Below are 17,857 nucleotides of genomic sequence, written 5' to 3' on the forward strand. Positions count from 1 at the left end.
GCTGGCGGCTGCCGCAGCGCCGAGCGCGCAGCGCCCTCAGGTGGCCGCCGCGGGGAGCGGCCCGGAGCCCGCGCTCGGGCCCTGACGGGGCGCGGGGCCGCTTCAGCACAGGGCAGGGCATGGCGGCGCCTTCCTGAGGGGAGAGGCAGCCCTTGTGGCAGCCAACACCGCTTCATGTGATCCCGCAGCAGATGCGGCTTTGCCTCGTGTATTCTGACTTCATTAAAGCAGTTAATTCTGGCAGCAGATAAACTAAGTGGGTTTCACACACAGAACTATTAACTTCAACTCTGTCACCTTTTGGGGGATTCCCTGGTTGGTTTACTTTTTACGCCACAGAACTTTGTCTCAAATACCGACAGGCTGCCTGGCACACAGCACCAGAAAGCAAAGTGTGCTGCACACTTACACAGGCTTATCCACAAGACTTATGGACACGAGGAACTTGTTAAATTGCCCCTTCATTTGTAGAAGGCCATACTGCAATACCGCTCCGAAACATGACAATCCCTGAAGAACAACCTTTTATTTTATTGCAATATTTACACAGCACAGTGCCTCCAATTCCCCTCCTTTCAGGAGAAGAGTAAAGGCGCTGTGCAAGCTGGAAACCAGAGTTACCGTGATGCAATACAGTGAAATAATGAAGTGTGCTGGAAGGACACCGGCTCTAGAGAGCTTTCCATCCCTTATGCGCTCATTACCAGAAGGCAAGCCAGCATAGGCTCCAATTCACAGATCCCAAGAAACAAGAGCAAAGCGGGCATGACAACATGGTTAATTTATTGCAAGGCATTTGATTTAACTAGGAAAATGCTATCAGAAGAAACCAGAAAGCAGTAGAAGAACAAGATGATAGCGCTTAATGGCATTTCTTATTAAAAGAACTTCAGAGATCCATTTCTGTCATGGGGTATTTGTAATCACTCCAGCAACCGTATGAACTTCAGAGTAATTCTGTTTGGCGATGCTGGTAGACAGCAGCTTCAAAGCAACATTACTGTAACTCAGCTCCACTACAGCTAGCTGTAATTTCAGCATAAACCCGATGGCTATCTTTCAGGAGCAATTCTCCCACCTCCTCTCCCAATAAGTCTCTCGTTCAAGTTGTGCTCTCAGTATCCCTCCTATTTTGCTAGTCTTAGTATCACTGTCTTTCAAAACAGTCGATGCTGTGCTTAGACTTTAAAAGAACATACTGCTTGCTGCCTAACCAAACCAGCTGAACTGTTACAGTTTTCCCCTCTCACACTAGTAAAGCAGGCATATCTGGGACACACTTTTTTCCCCAGCCTGCCCAACAAATCACACAGTTGGAATATTAATGCTGATATTTTTCATCATTATTCAAACCAGTGAGATTGCAGACAGAAGCAAGCATTTTCAATTGCAAAAACACGTAGTCACATTCAAAAAACCCTTCAGATTACATAATTCAAAGGCAAAGTTCAAAAATTTAAGTGTACTCCTGATAAACTGATGAGACAAGACGATCTCCTGTGTTTTACATTTCAGAATCTGGTCTCTAGGCTCATTTAATAACCAACTCAGACTACTGACCAGAATTCTTACTTCAAAAACGCATTTACACTACATGCTTACCTGACATTGCCTAGAAAGAAAGATAATATCCGCTGTATACTCAGACATATACATGTAGTAACAAATTACATGTAAGTATATCTCACACACATATATATTAATGACAATGTCTTCTGCATGCATTTCCTTCTGGCTTTATAAAGTTGCAAAGAGAGACCTGCCTTTCACTTACCTCTCTGTATCGCAATTGCCAAAGGGTATACGAAATGGCAGAGCAAGAAATTAGAACTTAATGGTAAAACTAACAGAACACTCAACAAAAAGGGATGGAGCAGAAAATACCTAAAACTATCTATTTGGTTCATATGCTCTTTAAGAATAGCTGTCAGTATAAATACTATATCAAGAACAGATTCTTCTCTTAAAGGGAAAATACAAAACACATTTATGTTTCCCACTGACATGTCATATTTTAACAGTGAGTTGCTAATAAGAACCTCAGCACACTCTGGGTTGTTTAAGCTGTCCAGAATGATTATGAGTGATTGTGTTTTAAAAGTCACTGAACTGGAAACAAAGCTCTAAACACCGATTGCTACAATGTTAGCAGCTTCCGTTCAAAATAAAGTGACACCTATTTTGTTGCATATATACGTATGCAACACTTACACAGTGGGAAAGATCCATTCTCTCTATAAATCCAGAACATGTCATTGCAAACAAGATTTTTTTTAATTAAAATTGGCATTTCTGAGCCTCCTACTGACTGACAGCCTCTCACTGCCTCCTCGTGAGATGGCTAAACTGGCTTCCAAGAGAGATGGTGGAAAGAAACAAAATCACTAAAATGCCTTTGACAAGGCTCTGCTGGGGACAATATTAATAGCAAGAAGCTGCACAGTGAGGTAAGGAGAAAGAATAGGTGACTACTAGGAAGTCTTCCCTAATGATCACTCAAAACATCACAAACACCACAATACAGGAGGCCTTTTATTCCTAAACTTACAGGCAGGATGATCAGGCAGGACAATTTTAATCAGAAACCATATTGTTAAAAGAGAATGCAGAACAATGTCTGCAGTATAGCAGGTGTAACCTTCTCTGAATGCAAAAGTAGGATTGGAGGCTGGCTAGACCTCCAGCCTCCAGTTGGGAGGCTGGCTCTGCTCTCAGGAAAGCCTTATCCCTCTCAAGAAAAAAAAAAATAGCAAAGGCTCAAAGTCAAATCAAGCAAGAAAGACGATTTCCTTGGCCTGAACACTTTCCCCAGTTTAATGCAATGAGTTTACACCGACTGCCATCACTGTACCTTCAGGAGGCTCTTCCCGCAGATGAGGGGGCAGTTCTTCACTTGTTGTCTCAGTTTCATCTTCCACCATCTGTGTTTCTAAGCTAGGTCCCTGTAGAACAGAACAAGAGGAGGTAAATTGGAGAAAGTTCAGAAAGGAACCGCAAAAATAATTACAGGATTAGATAATATGCCAGACGTTAAGCACACAAGGAGCTCACTTCAGCTGATGAAGAAAGCTGCTGGTAGATTTGTTTGCAGTCTAATTACTTATAGAAGGGAAAAAAAAAAAAAAAAAGACTCAAGTTAGCAAAGCTAGCAAGAAGAAGTATGAGGGTCTGAGTGGACTAAACCAGGAACTGAGTGGTGAAACAATTTCTAAATTATATTTAATATACATAATGGAATTACCATTTCAAATCCCCATTTACAAAGGGTAGCAGCAGATTTGCATCCTTTGGAAGTTTCAAGGAAAAAAATATGATCTTTGATTTAAGACGATTCATCTGTGTCTTACCAACACTGGATTATGAAAAGCTGATGCCCCGTTGAATGCAGGAGAAGGTAAGATATGGGTTACATAAGTGGTATTACACCTCATTTTTCAGAGGAAGACAAAACAAACTTGTCTACAGTCTTCTAAACCAACCAGGTCTGCTAATCACATAGCTTTCCCCCATCAGTTCCATTTGTACTTGCATATATAACACGCTGAACAAACCTCAACTGGAAAACTACCAGACTGCCCTCCAAAGTTTTGCAATTTCACTCACCAGCCTCCAGGATCTTGGAAAAAGCCTGCAACGTTGCTTGTGTACAGATGTGACCTATCAGATTTGTTGACTTAGAGAGCACTCATTTGTATTTAAGGCTGCTGAACTCACTTTTCACACACAAAATTGTAAGGACTTGTGAAGCTTGGAGGTATAGTTGCTTTTGCAGTTTCACAGGATCAAAGAAAAACAGAAAAGGTGTGTCCCCCTCCCATTCCTTTTTTTTTTTTTTTTAAAGTAATGGCAGAAGAAACAGTAGGGATAGCTATCAATCTTTTTTTTTTTTTAAAAAAAAAAAAAGAATCAGTTGTTTTCTTTTCAAATGCTAGTACAGTCAAAAGTAAAATCTGAAACATAGCACTCAAACAGTGCTTTTGGGCATTGAATACATGAATAGGTTTGTAGTCCAAGCCATCTGAAAATGCACACTAGCATATGCAGCTGGAAGGTTACAGAAGCCAGCTTAAACATTGGTACATCAACAGCTTGCAAGATTTTGCTATCCAAACTCTGGGGGAAAAAAAGGGATCATAGTATTCAGCCTGCACTATTTCTATATTTTTCAAACCCCGTGACTATAAGGTTTCACTCAACATTAAGTATTGAATACTTTCTGTTTCCGAACTTTGCATGTAAAAAAGACTTTTTTAGATTTATTCCTTTAAACAACTACATTACACTTTCATTCATTTCCCTCTCCTTTTGTTCAGAAAAATGGGCATGAAAATACACGTCACCAAACTGAGCTGAAGGGAAACAAAACAGGTACAAGTCTACAAGCGCACAAGTCTATTGTGTCAGTGCCATTGTTGCAACCTTGACTTTTGCCATTCATAGCAGTGGAAGCTTTACCTAAGGCATAAACACTGAATCAGTATTTCTCCACATTTAAAAACAACTGATACCAATACCAGCTTTGATCAGAGCCCACTACATACTAATACAAGGTACGAGTTCAAACATTTTCATTCCTCATAGCAGCTCTCACGGAAAAGAAAAAAAGATATTTACCACAGAGCACAGATGAGAAAGCAGTAACTTAACTGAGATGGTCTAATCAAAAAATCAAAACCCAGGGATCAGTTTCAAATTTAAAGGTCTAGCCATCTCATCACTTCACCTGATGAACGTGATCTACATTTTAAGAAAGTGTAAAAAAAAAAATCTGGACAGGAACAAATTGAATATAGAATATGTACTTGAGCAAGTTTCTACATCAACCACAGGCAATAAACATATCTCGATACGTTTGTTTGTTACCTAAATGGTACCGAGAGTGAGAGAATACAAGGATATGTTAGTACACCAAAACATTCATTTTCACATGAAAGATGTAAATAAGGCACCAGTATTTGCATTGAAAACATTCTGGATCAGAATTGTAAGAAGTCCTATACTAGAAATAGTCTCACAAAGACCAAAATTATTTAACATTATTTAAAAAAAAAACAAAAAACAAAAAAACAAAAAACACAGATTTAAAGAACCCTCCATGCAGGGCAAAGTCTGTACTAATTATACGACTTCCAGTGATTTAAAAAAAGCAGCAGACATTCACTGTGGGTGAATTACCTTCTTCTGAGGAGTCAATAATCTCACTTTGCTACCATTAGACAAACCCTCTTAGTGGTTTATCCTTACAACAATTTATGATAGTGAAGCTCCCTCGGTTTATATCTGCTGTCGTTTACACAAACGCCAGGATGCAAAATGCTATCAGTAGAGAGCCATGGCATTATCTTTTTTTTTTTTTTTTGAAATGCATGAAGTAGTCAGTGTTCACTAGCCATATGTCTCTCCAGTACAACCGTCATCATTGACAACACTTATCCTGAAATAAATTTTTATCTTAGCCGAGGGTCAACTGTAGCCCTAAACTAGCCCTAATACTAAACTAGTATTCTGTAGCCCTAAACTAGCCCTAATACTAAACTAGTATTAACAAATCCATCTGTAAAAAAATCAGAGCACTACAGACCACCACAAAGTCCATAGCTGAGATACTGTTTGCTAGCACTTCCTTCCAATTCAAAATTTTAGCACTTGCTACTTGAATCCCACAGAAGAAAAATATGCTGTCCAAGATTAGTACTTTTATAGAACATTCTTAATAGCTAACAGAAGACAGAATTTTTGCAAAGAATGTTTTCACTACCGAAAAGAATTCATCACAACACAATATTTTGAACTGTATTAAGTAGTTTTGTATTTTTTTGAGAATTGTTCCAACAAACAACAAAATGATTTGCATTTATTTCAGGATTTAATATTTTAAAAAATAAAACACTGCCTGCAAGAAACCTTAAATCTTACTTCCCAAATGAAGTTGGAAATATTTTTTTTAAAGAATAAGCAAAATTCATATCTCATTGATATTTTAATCACATAAATATCTTGCCACTAATCTCTCTATATAGGCAGCTTCTAGGAGAAGCAGTCTCAAACACTTGTGTTTATCAGACATCAGTATATCAGTTTAATCACTGAGACCACAGAATAAGTTCGGTCTTAGTACTGAATTTCACTAAGCAATTAAAATGTAAAACAGTCAACAGTAGATGAGATGCTAGGTTTTAGTAGAATCCATATCTAGAGGTAATACTTAAGGTTCAAATGTTGACAGATGTTATTAAAAAGATTATAGAAGCTCTTTACAATGACTTTGTATATTAGATTAGCATGTCCATTGCTTTTTTTTTTTAAGTTATATCTGCTGAATTCAGTTCACCAGGTCTGCTGCAAGTTTGGCAATATAATCACTAATGAAAAATACCCACAGTTCTGGCAGTGTGGTAATCTATGGCAACCAAAAATTCTAGGAAATTGTCTTATAAGGAGATTTGTGACTGAGTGATAGGTAAAACTGTTGATCTTTTTGTTTTTGTTTATTTAAAGAATGGGGCATCAGTGAAGTCTGTTTTTTCATTCTTGAGAAAATTTGACAGATCTGAAAGGGAAGCATACAACCATGTAAGTTAATGGGCTGCAGCAAAGTAGCCATGCTAGTGTCCAGCAATTCTCTAATAACCCTCTTGAGTTCCACCCACAGCAGAATACATTCAGATTTTGCTTTTACTTTGAAGCTCCCCCCTAGCTGAATAATGCCCTTAAAAATATGCTTTACCTTTCAGTTAGCCCTGAAGCAGTCAGGCAGCTGGACTTGATGATCTTTGTAGGTCCCTTCCAACTAAACTATTCTATTCTGGAAGCATCTAGGAAGCAGGAAGATGCATTAACTGCTCAGAAATGTCAGTAGGTTATTAACTGTACGATATTCTTTTCATTATACAGGGCTTGTATAGCCTTTTAAATCGAGAATGTGGTTCAATTCCTCACTAGACCCATTGGAGACACACGGATTTAAACATGTATTATTACAGGAATAGGTTATGGCACAGAGCCTAGGAACATGCAATTGAAAAGAACCTCATTTTGCTGTCTTATTCTGTGTTTCAGAGAAGGCTATGTATTTATGGATCAAGAGGATTGCCAGTATTGAACTAAATAAGTGCCACAAACTGGAGTGTAATCACCAGCATTTCAGATTATACCTCACGCTTTTCCCTGGGATACAATACTTGAGCATAAATCTGACCATGATTTCACTGTAAATATACCGAAAAATGTAGCATAAAAGACTTTATATTTCACAAGTCCTGCAGTAAGCCCATGTGATGACAGAAAGGAAGAAGGTTCCTACCCAGTGAGGGTGGGTATTTTCCACAAGGTACTGAGCTATGTTGGTGACACGGGATCTAAGACATGCATTTCTCATCATGTTTGTATTAACAAACGATTTCAGCACAATCACACATACAGCCTATACTATCTCTTTCTCAGTAGTATATTAAGAACTCAAAAGAAAAAAAAAAAAAACAACCACCACAAGTACTTCAAGAGCAACTCCAACACCAGAGGATCATTATTGGTCTATTTTGCATTTAAGTCAACACTGACAAAGGACAGTCAATGCAAATGCCCAAACGGGTAAGTCAGTGATTGAAATTGCTTAGCTTTCCAAAAAGTCCCTACAGACAATCTTCAAACAACAAGGAAAAACTCAGCAACTTCCCCAAGTATGCTTTTAGGCCTTTTGGATTCTACTTTTCTAGTTTGCACTAATTATGGTATGTAATCTTAGACTGGAGACTGTCAACTGACTGTTCACTGAGCCAGGATCAAGCTACTGAGTAACCAAGAAAAACTAAGGCCAAACAAAGGTAAGGGGAAAAAATCATTTTTCACTGGATAGATTATTTTTTATTACTGAAATTTCATGAGGTTTGGGGTAAATATCTTACTAGTCATAAACTGAAGGAAACTTGAAGAAGACAACTTTACTGCTGTTCCCAAACAAGGAGAGGCACATATCTTACAATTCTGGCCCTGCTTGCCATTCATACTCAATCCCTAGAAAAATCCTAGGGTTTTCTAAATAAATCCTACACTAAAACAGACAAGGCAAAAACAAAAACATCCCCCCCCACACTCCACAACATGCACAAATAGTCTAATACTTTTCCCCATTATACAGAAATCTATTGGGAATCACTTTCAGCTGGCAGAACAGAAGCTGGAGAAATTGAAAGCCCATAACCATGGCTTCACCAGCAGGTTAGTATTTCAGTTCTTATTCTAGACTGCTGGCCGAACTCCAGCTTTAGCTGCTACTTTCTCTGTGCATTTTCAAGTGAACAATGTATTTATTTCATGACCTAGATCTTCTTATTTCCATTTTTGTTGCTGAACACTTTACACCATTTTTTTCTTTCTTACATTCATCTTTGTATTTATTCCCACTCTGCCCTTAAGCCTAGAACATCACTTCTTTCACTATTCAGAACAGCCTTCTTCCTAGCAAAGCCTTCCCTTAACAGCCCACAAGGTCATACCTCCTGCTTCGTTCTACGCCGATCTACAACTGCCAGCCTAAATCACATGTCCTCATTCGTGCCCAACACTGATGTGCAGATCTGGTATTCTGTGTAGGCACAATTCCAATAAAGCAATTTACCAGAAGAAAATTAATGGCAGTGCAGGCTTCACTGCTCCACATGTGATTTCACTTGCAAGCTCTCTCAGTACACATCCAACAGCCTTTTTTTTTTTTTTTTTTTTTTTTAAATGTAGCACAATATATCTCAACTGATAACAACGGATAAATGCACCTCTTTAGAGTTAAAAAACTTAGTGGATCTGTGGGATAAAAACAAGCAAAGTAATCCCTAATCACAGGACAGTTTGTGCTTTGAGAATTTAAAATGATACTTTTAAAGTACCTGAGTGAAAGCATCGACCATTTCTGCATTATGTTAAGAATGTTTACTGCATGCCCACAGGACTAACAATAATTGGTTTCCTCCACATTGCATGCTTTCCCCATTCCTAAAACCACAAACAAAACAGCTCCTCTCATCCCAGGTTTGTTTCCTATAAATAGGAGATGGTACATGTTATGATTAGGCTGAACGTGTGCAGATGACAAAAGACTTGTCAGATCCAGTAACATAACAGCTGAGCTTCATTAGGCTTTTCTGCAATGACGTTATTAATGACAGTGTTAATTCAGGGTCTCTCCTTCATCCAACCACTGTAATGAAGCTCCCCAGAACTTATCTTTGATATTTCATGTTTAATCAAAATAAATTATGCCATCTTCCATATTTCAAAGCAACTTCAGAGCATCCTTTCTGCTTCTACTGAATTACACAAAGCCTCAGTTCGTAAGGAAACAAAACTAGCTTTTTGTTTAAAATCCTTTTCTAAAATCAGAAAGATACCATATAGGTAGTTCAACACGATGCCTCTCTTTTCCAAGGAGCTGATTGTCCACAGGTACTTCATTTCAGCTGAAGCACGTAACTAACCTACCTCCCCCTTCTACACTAGCACTGATAACCACCTCAAACAGTAGAAACAAGCTTTGAAATTCATCACTACACCTTTTGCAGGCAGGTATTCGTTACAGCTGCAGGTTTTATTTCAGCAATGAACTTTCAGTATATTGCAGAATTAAGGCTTCCATTTATTTTTTTCTAAATGCAACAGAAACATTCCAGTGCATCAGCCATCGTTATTGACTGCACACCCACACCTTATAGGTTTCCAAAGTTGGCCAGGGATTTTTCCTGTAGAGAAGAGAAAAATTGATCTGCAACCATAAACAGTTTTTTTTTCCCCACTTTCTTGTTGGTTTAAGAGAGCCTTTTGATGGATGCTTTGCTTTTAATTCTACAAAACAAGGTTAGCTCATAATGAGAGCTTCTGTGCCAGGTTTCAGCCCAAGGGGAATTTGCGTTGCAGTTATAAATCCCCTAGAACATTAAAGGAAAGTACAGAAATAGAAATGCTGAGGATGACACTAGTGTAAAATTATAGCACTTTGTTCACAGTGTGCTGTAAGAAAGTACTAGAAAAGTTGCTTAGATTACTTCTTGTTCTCTGCATTTGGGCAAAACCCTCAGGGAGGCTATGATTTTACAATGTTTAATTTTGTCTTGACAATGGGACTGAACATGCCTGCAGAAAGAAGCAACGAGACGAGGTTTTTGTCTTGATTTGGGGTTAGCAACACTGAGTACTATTGTTCTCAGCAGAAGAATCAAATCCTCCTTCTCCAGTAGTAAAACTACTTCATACTGTGAGTAATCCCAGTTAGGGTTTACTTGGCATAAGTAACTTCTCAACAGAGCTACTGACACCACAGTCTAGCGTCCATTTGGCACCAGTAAACTGTTTTATGTTTTACCTTCACAACATGTGTGGGGCACATAGCATCACTTAAACAGCAGAGTCAATATGATCTTGAAGGTCTTTTCCAACCTTGAAGATTCTATAATTCTACTCAGTCATAGTTCAAACAGTTCTGGACTTTGAATTAATAATTGTGTTTAGTTTTGTCTTGATCAATAGTTCTTTTCCATCTGAATTTTACTATATTAGTGTTACCACAGAAAGTGTTTTTCAAAACAAACAAAAAAACCCACCTTTCTTCTGATCTTGTGTTAGCCCAGCCCATGGAGCACTCCTCCCTCAGAGCAGGCTGAACAGTATAATCATCAAAAGGATACTGTGCATCTGTGCAAGCGCTGAAAAATCACCCAGAAAGATGCTGCATGATTTGCTGTCTATTCTGATTTGAACTACCACCTCCACAAGGAAGGGTATTACTTGACCAGAACACAGTTCTTATGGAAAAACCAGCTGCACTGAATCGCGCTTGTTTGGAAAAAAGGAAGTTACGTGGAGGCAAAGTGTCACTGCATCGTGTAATTCAAACGTTAACAATCGTTAAAGCTTGGGACAGGAAATACACACACAAAAGTCATTACAGAAACACCTGACAGACTCTGAAACAGGGAATACAGATGTGGAAAGATGCAGGAACGAAGCATGACCCTGCATCACAACAAACCCATCTGAAATCAATTAATTACCAATAATGATATATGAAAAATATCAATCAACTCCTACTGATAACTGACCACTCACTAATTTAGGAAGTTTCACTGGGTTAGAGGCAGTCTTCCTGCATCCTGTCAGTCCTTCACTGTCTGTCAATGAAAAACTCACTCAGACAATTGAGCCGATGAACTAAAAGCTGGTAACAACGAGACTTCATGACCTGCAGTTTTATTGTGCTTCCTACATAACAATTAGTGAAAGCAGGATAAATATTTTTCCTCCTGCCTGATCCTTGGCAGGTAGATATCACGATTAATGCCAATTTTAGTCAGACTAAAGAAACTAGATAGTGCACACTGCAGAAAGAGTATTTTCCATTTGCCTAGTGAGACGTGCAAATATCACTCTAGAAAGCTGCAGACAGCACAAGAAATTTGTCTGAAATACAAATGAGAATTCCTCCGCTTACTAATACAGGCCTATATCAAAGAGGTCATTAATATTTTCGTAACCACACTACAGACAAAAAGAAAAGCATTTTTCCTGTTCTCAGTATAGTCACAACTTCACATGCAGTATTAAAAAAAGCTCATGGAGGGACCCATTAAGCAGTATTCTGTAACAGCGGTTTCCTATGGCTGGTTTGAATTACATTACTTGCATGTATTTCCTTATCAGTGCACAACCACTGGTTTAGCTGTAATGAACAGAAATTCAACTAATTTTTCCAAGGATTTTCACAGCTACAACATGGTAATTTCTGTGACAATATTCAGATGCAAAATACATAAGCATGTACCCAGCTTGACAAATCTGAACGCTCCCAACAAAGTCACAAGAGGCTTCACTGGAACAGTTTGAAATAGAAGTTGAATTGTTCAAAATTTACAGTTTCATTTTTTAAAAAAGTAGACAAAAAATAATAATGCTGCAAATCCCCTTGAAGTTGAAGAGTTGTTCCAAAAGCACCAAAAGTCACTTTAAAAGCTGGCAGTTGAGGTTTGTGTAAGTTATTTTATTCAGTCCAGAACTTACTTCTGTCTGGAATTTTCTTTCAATAGGAATTTCAAAATGTGTTTTCTGCAAATCACCAAACATTTTGGAATTAGCATTGAGCAAGCAAGACAGGAGATTGTAATATGCTTATCACATATCTCTGCCCCAATGCTTCTCCTGATGGTTACACAGCAAAGTATCTTGTTCCTTGGGTCTGAGATCAGAACTCATTCGTAAGCTCTTTTAGCTCACAGCGCTGCTTGCTGTACTCTGCATTTGTTGTTGTAGTGCTTTAAAGGAGTAGCATTTCAATTAAATTATTTACTTACCCTACAGAACAAACACTACACCTCCTGGTACTACCAAGCTCTCCAATTTTACACCTAACCAGCATGCTTTCAACTTGACAGCCAGAAGCACTGCCAGCAATAATGTCCCTTTCATTTCAGGAGTCATAGAAATCTCATTTTCTTCCAAACTAACAGCAAGAAGCGTAATTAAAATCACAACTTGCTGCATACAAAATTCCAGCCAGAGTTACTTCACCCAGCAACAAAACAGCTGTCAGATAGAGACAACAGTTGATCATTATGACTGCAAACAACATTGCACCTGTTGACTTAAAAGGAAGAAATTATTCTGGTAGCAGGAATGGGTGCCTGTAATTTTTGAAGACCAGCAAAGCGCACAGGCTCTCTCTCTAAACTGATCTTTACATGGAAAGGAAGCACAGGAGTTGCACTAGAACTTAGACAGCTCTGCATAAGCATTAAGGTCATCAAGCTTGCTACAAAAAACACAAGCCACTTCAGTGACTTCCAGTAAGTTCAACCAGCAACAACACGTCTTTTGAAGAAGCTGCTTAAGAGCTCTACCTCTGCCTTCACCTACACAAGCACGTAGCTTGCCCAGAACTCTGACAGCATGTAACCTCTTCCCATCTCTCTGAAATTCAGCTAAAACACTGGGAAAGGAAAACAGCCAGAAAATTTGTAAGGTTACTTACCAGACACGACCAATTGTAGGCAAATATTAAAGTCAGAATAATTTATAGTATTTGTACAGTCCATGGTCCCCTTTACTCTTCCTATCACTTACATTCACTTTCCTCCTGCTTCCTATAAAAAATTTAAGAGTACATGCCAGGAAAAAAAAAAAAAGACAACTATATACTCCATAAAAAGCAATACCTCTTGTCTGTTCTCCCTTTTATAAGCTGTTCCTTTCCCAAGTAGTTTTCATTTCAATTGTCATGAGCCAGAATCAGAGACATATAAGAAATGTTACACACACATCAGATTTTGACAAGACAGACCATGACACCCTTCAGAAACGGATCTGTCTGTAATTACAAGCAAGATAAACATTTTCTTAGACTTTCCATAACTTTTGATTGGCCTTAATCTTCAAAATACCTGCCCTTTATCAGATCTGCCAACTTCAGGTATCAAAAGCAGTCAGAAAAACAGGACAACCATAGGCAGTAACTTCACATTCATTCTCTTAAATATATCTGCAAGAGTTTCTCAAAGGAAAATGTCTAACTATGACACCCTCTTATCCCAATACGTAACTCACAAGCCAAAGCACCGCCAGCTTTCATCCTACTTTGCAGAACCTCTTCAATCTGAAAAAAGAGGGGAGCATCTACTTAAATGAAGTCACCTCTTTGAGCTTGCTTTCCCAAATAAGAATTTCAATACCACCTGACACCCTCAATGTCTTTTATTCCTCTGAATGCATTTAAAGAGTTAGAGCAGTGACAGGAGCAGTGTTAGAAGCAATCACTGCAGCAGTTGCTGCACCAGACAGCTGTCAGGAACTATTCTAATGCCCTAATTCAGTCACTAGTTCAAGATAAGGTGTAAAGAGGTTCTGTTAGTCAGGAGGCAAGCATTTCCATCTAAGACCAGAGACATTCAGAGCTGAGCTCCACAGAACAATACTAGAAACGTGTTGTGGAAAGGTGGTTGACAGTCTAATGGATGGGAGCTAGGCCCTCTCCCCCCAGTTATCCACATCCCTATGAATGGCACAGCCCTCCTCACCTGACAGGCTCACTACCCAGGTTTCTAATGAGGCCTAAAATGCATTTTCTTGTCATCAAGATCATTTGCCCTTGAAGGACAGTAAAAGCCCTTGGCATGTTCCTCACGTATCTCATATATTCCAACACACAGGAATGCTCCACCTTCAAGCTGATTGACTCTCACTCCTGCCCTGCAGCACAGGAAACAGGGGCTTCAACCCATTTTATATTTTGTATAGCCTGAAAGGGTCCAGAGATGCCACATGAAAGACCTGCCACTGCCTGAAAGAGAAGGGAACAGAAGCTAAGTAAACACTGAGATGATCTCAAATATGATCTCAAATCCAATCCAGTTTCAGAAGCACCTCAAGCTTTAAACTATGACTTTGGCATGCTGCTCTATTTCACTGTACCTTTTTTTAACAGGATACTTATTTTATTTGTTTGACTTAAAAATAAAGTACATCACGCTTCAGTTTCCTCAGCAACAATCAGACATTAGTAACAGATCCTGAAAGGATTATTTGCACAGCAGAACTCCCCTGATGTTACCACTTCTCTTCATCTGCTTCTTCCTTCCCCTAAGTAGAAAAACAGTTACACAAACTAGCATTAGCTTTACTTTGACAGCCCTGCATTCTCAGCAACTTGCTAACCAGCAACAATGAGAAAGACTCAGAACAAATGCTGATACAAAATAACACACAAATTCAAATATATTTCCCAAGGCATAACAGCAATTAGGGAGGAAATAAGCAAGATGACTTTTCAAAAAGCTTGGTTCTGATGTTTACTTTCCCTGCATTGATCAACAATTTAAACTTTGCATTGATTTGTTTTCAAGTCCCACTAAGCTATTTGTGAGCAGGTCCATAAAAGGGATTCAGAATCAACTCCCACACCTCACAAGCTGCCCCCACCCCTCCCATCTCCCCCATCCTCCTTTTCTCCCCCTTTTAAAAGGTAAAAAAGAGGGCAAAAACATTTTGATGCATTCCACCTGTTAATTAATAACCCCCCCCACCCGCCCTCAGCTTCAGACTTTAAATCATGAATCTGAAATGATCTTACGTTGAGGAAACTGAGGCAACTGCTACAGCACGAGGGGATATATAGGGAAAGAAATGCATGCTAAAATACGTTAGAAAACCATGGAGTTTTTATGCTGAAAAGCTGACCATGGTACAAATAGATGATAAATGGTTAAAAACAAGAAAAAAGACTCTTCCCCCTAAATACACACACATTCCTCACAGCCAAGCACAACTCTACTCATATACTGCCATATTTTGAGCAAGCCCATCTGAAAATCTCATGAGCTTTCCCACTCTGGTGGGGCAAAAGAGGAATTCAGCAGAAGTAATGGGCTTAGCAAGAATAATCAGTGGTTTACTCAGCATGCCATAAAACAGAAGGTGAAAGGAATCTCTTCTTTTTTTTGGCCTCAAGCTGGATGTACTATTTAGCCAGCACTCTGAGATTTTGTTTTGCAGGACAAGTCAACAACTCACCCAAGGCTTGTTATATTTTGTTCCAATACCATACATATTTTTGTTATCACACACTATGTGAACTAACAAGCACTCAGAGAAGAAAAAAATACAGAATCCTTTACTACCAAGCTTTGAAACAAAGCCAAACAAACGAAAAAAAAAAAAAAAAAAAAAAAAAAAAAAAAAAAAACACAATATTGCGTAGTAAGAAACTTACTTTACACATATATTTCTTTCATATGCTTGGAAAATGTCCCTTTTCTTTCACCTGTTAACTGCACAGACAGCACACAGATACTTAACCTAAGTTACCAACACTTGCGTTGCCCAGAAACCAAAGTCTTCATGAAGTGAGGAACTTCTAATTCCCACTTACTTTACCCAGGTTTGCAGAAAGGCCTGAGCCAAAATTCTCTATCATGACAAGTGCAGACCACAGGTATGTATGGTTTCTGCCTCAAAAAACTTGTAATGTTGTTGATTGATAAAATTTATGGTTAGACAAAATCAGAAGACAAAGAGCACCTGGTATGCCTTGCATTTTAGACTGATTAATGAAAGGGAACATAAAGTCATACACTTGTGAACAATACAGATGCAATATGATAGAAAGAAAAGAACACCACAGCAATATTCTTACATCATTTTTGCAATGTAATCCCACGTTTGACTCCTAAAGATGCGAACCTTTCCACTGAGAACTCATTACAACTTTAATAACCCAGTCTCAGCATCCACCTCCACCACGGCACCAAAGTTCAAAACGACTGACTCCCACCTCGCTCAGCCCATCCTAACCTAGGGGCTTTCTGCAGCAAAGTAACCAGAGGGCTGCTGGTTCCCTCCACGCTCCCAGGGCCTGAGAGAGCAGAAACGCAGGTGGAGGCGTGAGGCTGCCGTTATTTCTGGAGGCACACGGAGGGCACAGAGCCCCACAGCTGCTGCGGGTGTCAAACTGCCTGGAAGATTATATTTGCATGAGCTAAGAAACCGGGGGAAAGCGGGACGATTTCCCTGCAGAGACACAAACCCCGAAAGCGGAGGGGAGCAGCAGCGGGCCACCTCACTTCCAACCCGGCTCTCATCCCAGCAGTAAATAATTCACTCTATTTTTTTTTTATTTTTTTTATTTTTTTTAACGGAACCCTTATCGGGGGATGCTTGGAAGAAGCGGCACCGCATCCCCCGCGAAGTCAGAAGCTTCTGGAAGTGGTACTCGGTCAGGACAGCGAACGAGGAGCACCTCGGACCACGCCGGCCTGGCGGGGGTCGGCGGACACCGAGCCCCGCTTGCGGGCCCCCCGCCCCCCGCCTCACCTTCATGCCGCGTCTCCCCGCGCACCGCCCGCTAGCGATGGAGGGCGGGCGGCCGTCGTCGCCGGCTCCTTCCCCGTCTCCCCCGGCGCTGCTGCTCCGGCTCCTCCCGCCCGATGTAAACACACACCGAGGGAGGGCCGAGGGGGGGCAGCGCCATGGCAACCCCGGCCGGAAGAGGAAGCGCGGGGGTCAGGGGCCGCCATTTTTGGGGGGGTCGGGTCGCCTCCCCTCAGGCACCCCGCCATTGATGTTGAGCATCGTTTGGCATCGTTTGCGTTGTGACAGTGAAGCCGTGGTGGTTGGTGGTGGCAATAAAAGAGAAGCACCGGCATGTCGAGTTTTCTTTCTTGTGTACCGCTTTAAGGCAATCATCAGGAACAATCATACGTGTGGATAGAAGGGTGCTACTGCTAGCGAATAGCTTGATGCAACAAATGACAGTCAAACAAACAACAAAAAGAGCAATCATTTCAAGTAATGATTCCTGGAAGTGGAGGATAAAATAACATTAAGCAAATTATGAGTTTCACTTTCTCTAATTCAGCATTATTCCACTGGTGAATATAGAGTTAATGTTACATAGAGAAGCTGTTGAAACGAGAGCAAAATATTTTGACCTTCAGATTTGGTCACAATACATTCCTGAACCTTTTTTTTTCCTCCAAGAAAATACAATACAGTTTCATAAAAGTTACCATTCTGAGTGTACGTGTGTGCGTGAGAGACAGTGATACTTGGGCATAATTTTCCCTGGGTAGACTAGAAGGCACACTTTTCAGATACAGCACAACATGACAGTATCTCCCTGTCACACGTGCTAACATTAGGAGATGAAATTGCAGCACTTTTTGCCTGTGCTGGTGACCAGGCACTGGCTGGGAAGTAAGTCAACAACTGAGATACCAAATCTCAGCCCTGTAATGATAATGCTTTCCCTTGGTTCTACCTTAACATATTTAAATAAATACTGATCATTATAAAGTATTCAGGTGGACAGAAGCATTAATACAGAGAT

The 17,857-nt window shown here is 39.8% G+C and overlaps 1 protein-coding gene across 2 annotated transcripts in view; it reads right to left on the reverse strand.

The window, feature by feature from the left end:
- The window catches only part of LOC101796866 (transmembrane protein 263), a 191,346-nt gene extending 174,316 nt beyond the window's left edge, over positions 1-17,030 (reverse strand). The window contains exons 1-3 of one of the 2 annotated variants that reach the window (XM_072038727.1): positions 16,843-17,030; positions 6,728-6,815; positions 2,852-2,942 (exon numbers count right to left, since the gene is read on the reverse strand). In XM_072038727.1, the coding sequence (XP_071894828.1) occupies positions 2,852-2,921 (70 nt within the window). In that variant the 5' untranslated portion in view covers positions 2,922-2,942; positions 6,728-6,815; positions 16,843-17,030. The remainder of the gene's footprint in view (positions 1-2,851; positions 2,943-6,727; positions 6,816-16,842) is intronic. The other variant, XM_027459655.3, reaches the window with a different exon arrangement.
- Positions 17,031-17,857: the final 827 nt, after the last annotated feature.

Source organism: Anas platyrhynchos, chromosome 5, assembly GCF_047663525.1.
Source record: "Anas platyrhynchos isolate ZD024472 breed Pekin duck chromosome 5, IASCAAS_PekinDuck_T2T, whole genome shotgun sequence".
NCBI lineage: Eukaryota > Metazoa > Chordata > Aves > Anseriformes > Anatidae > Anas > Anas platyrhynchos.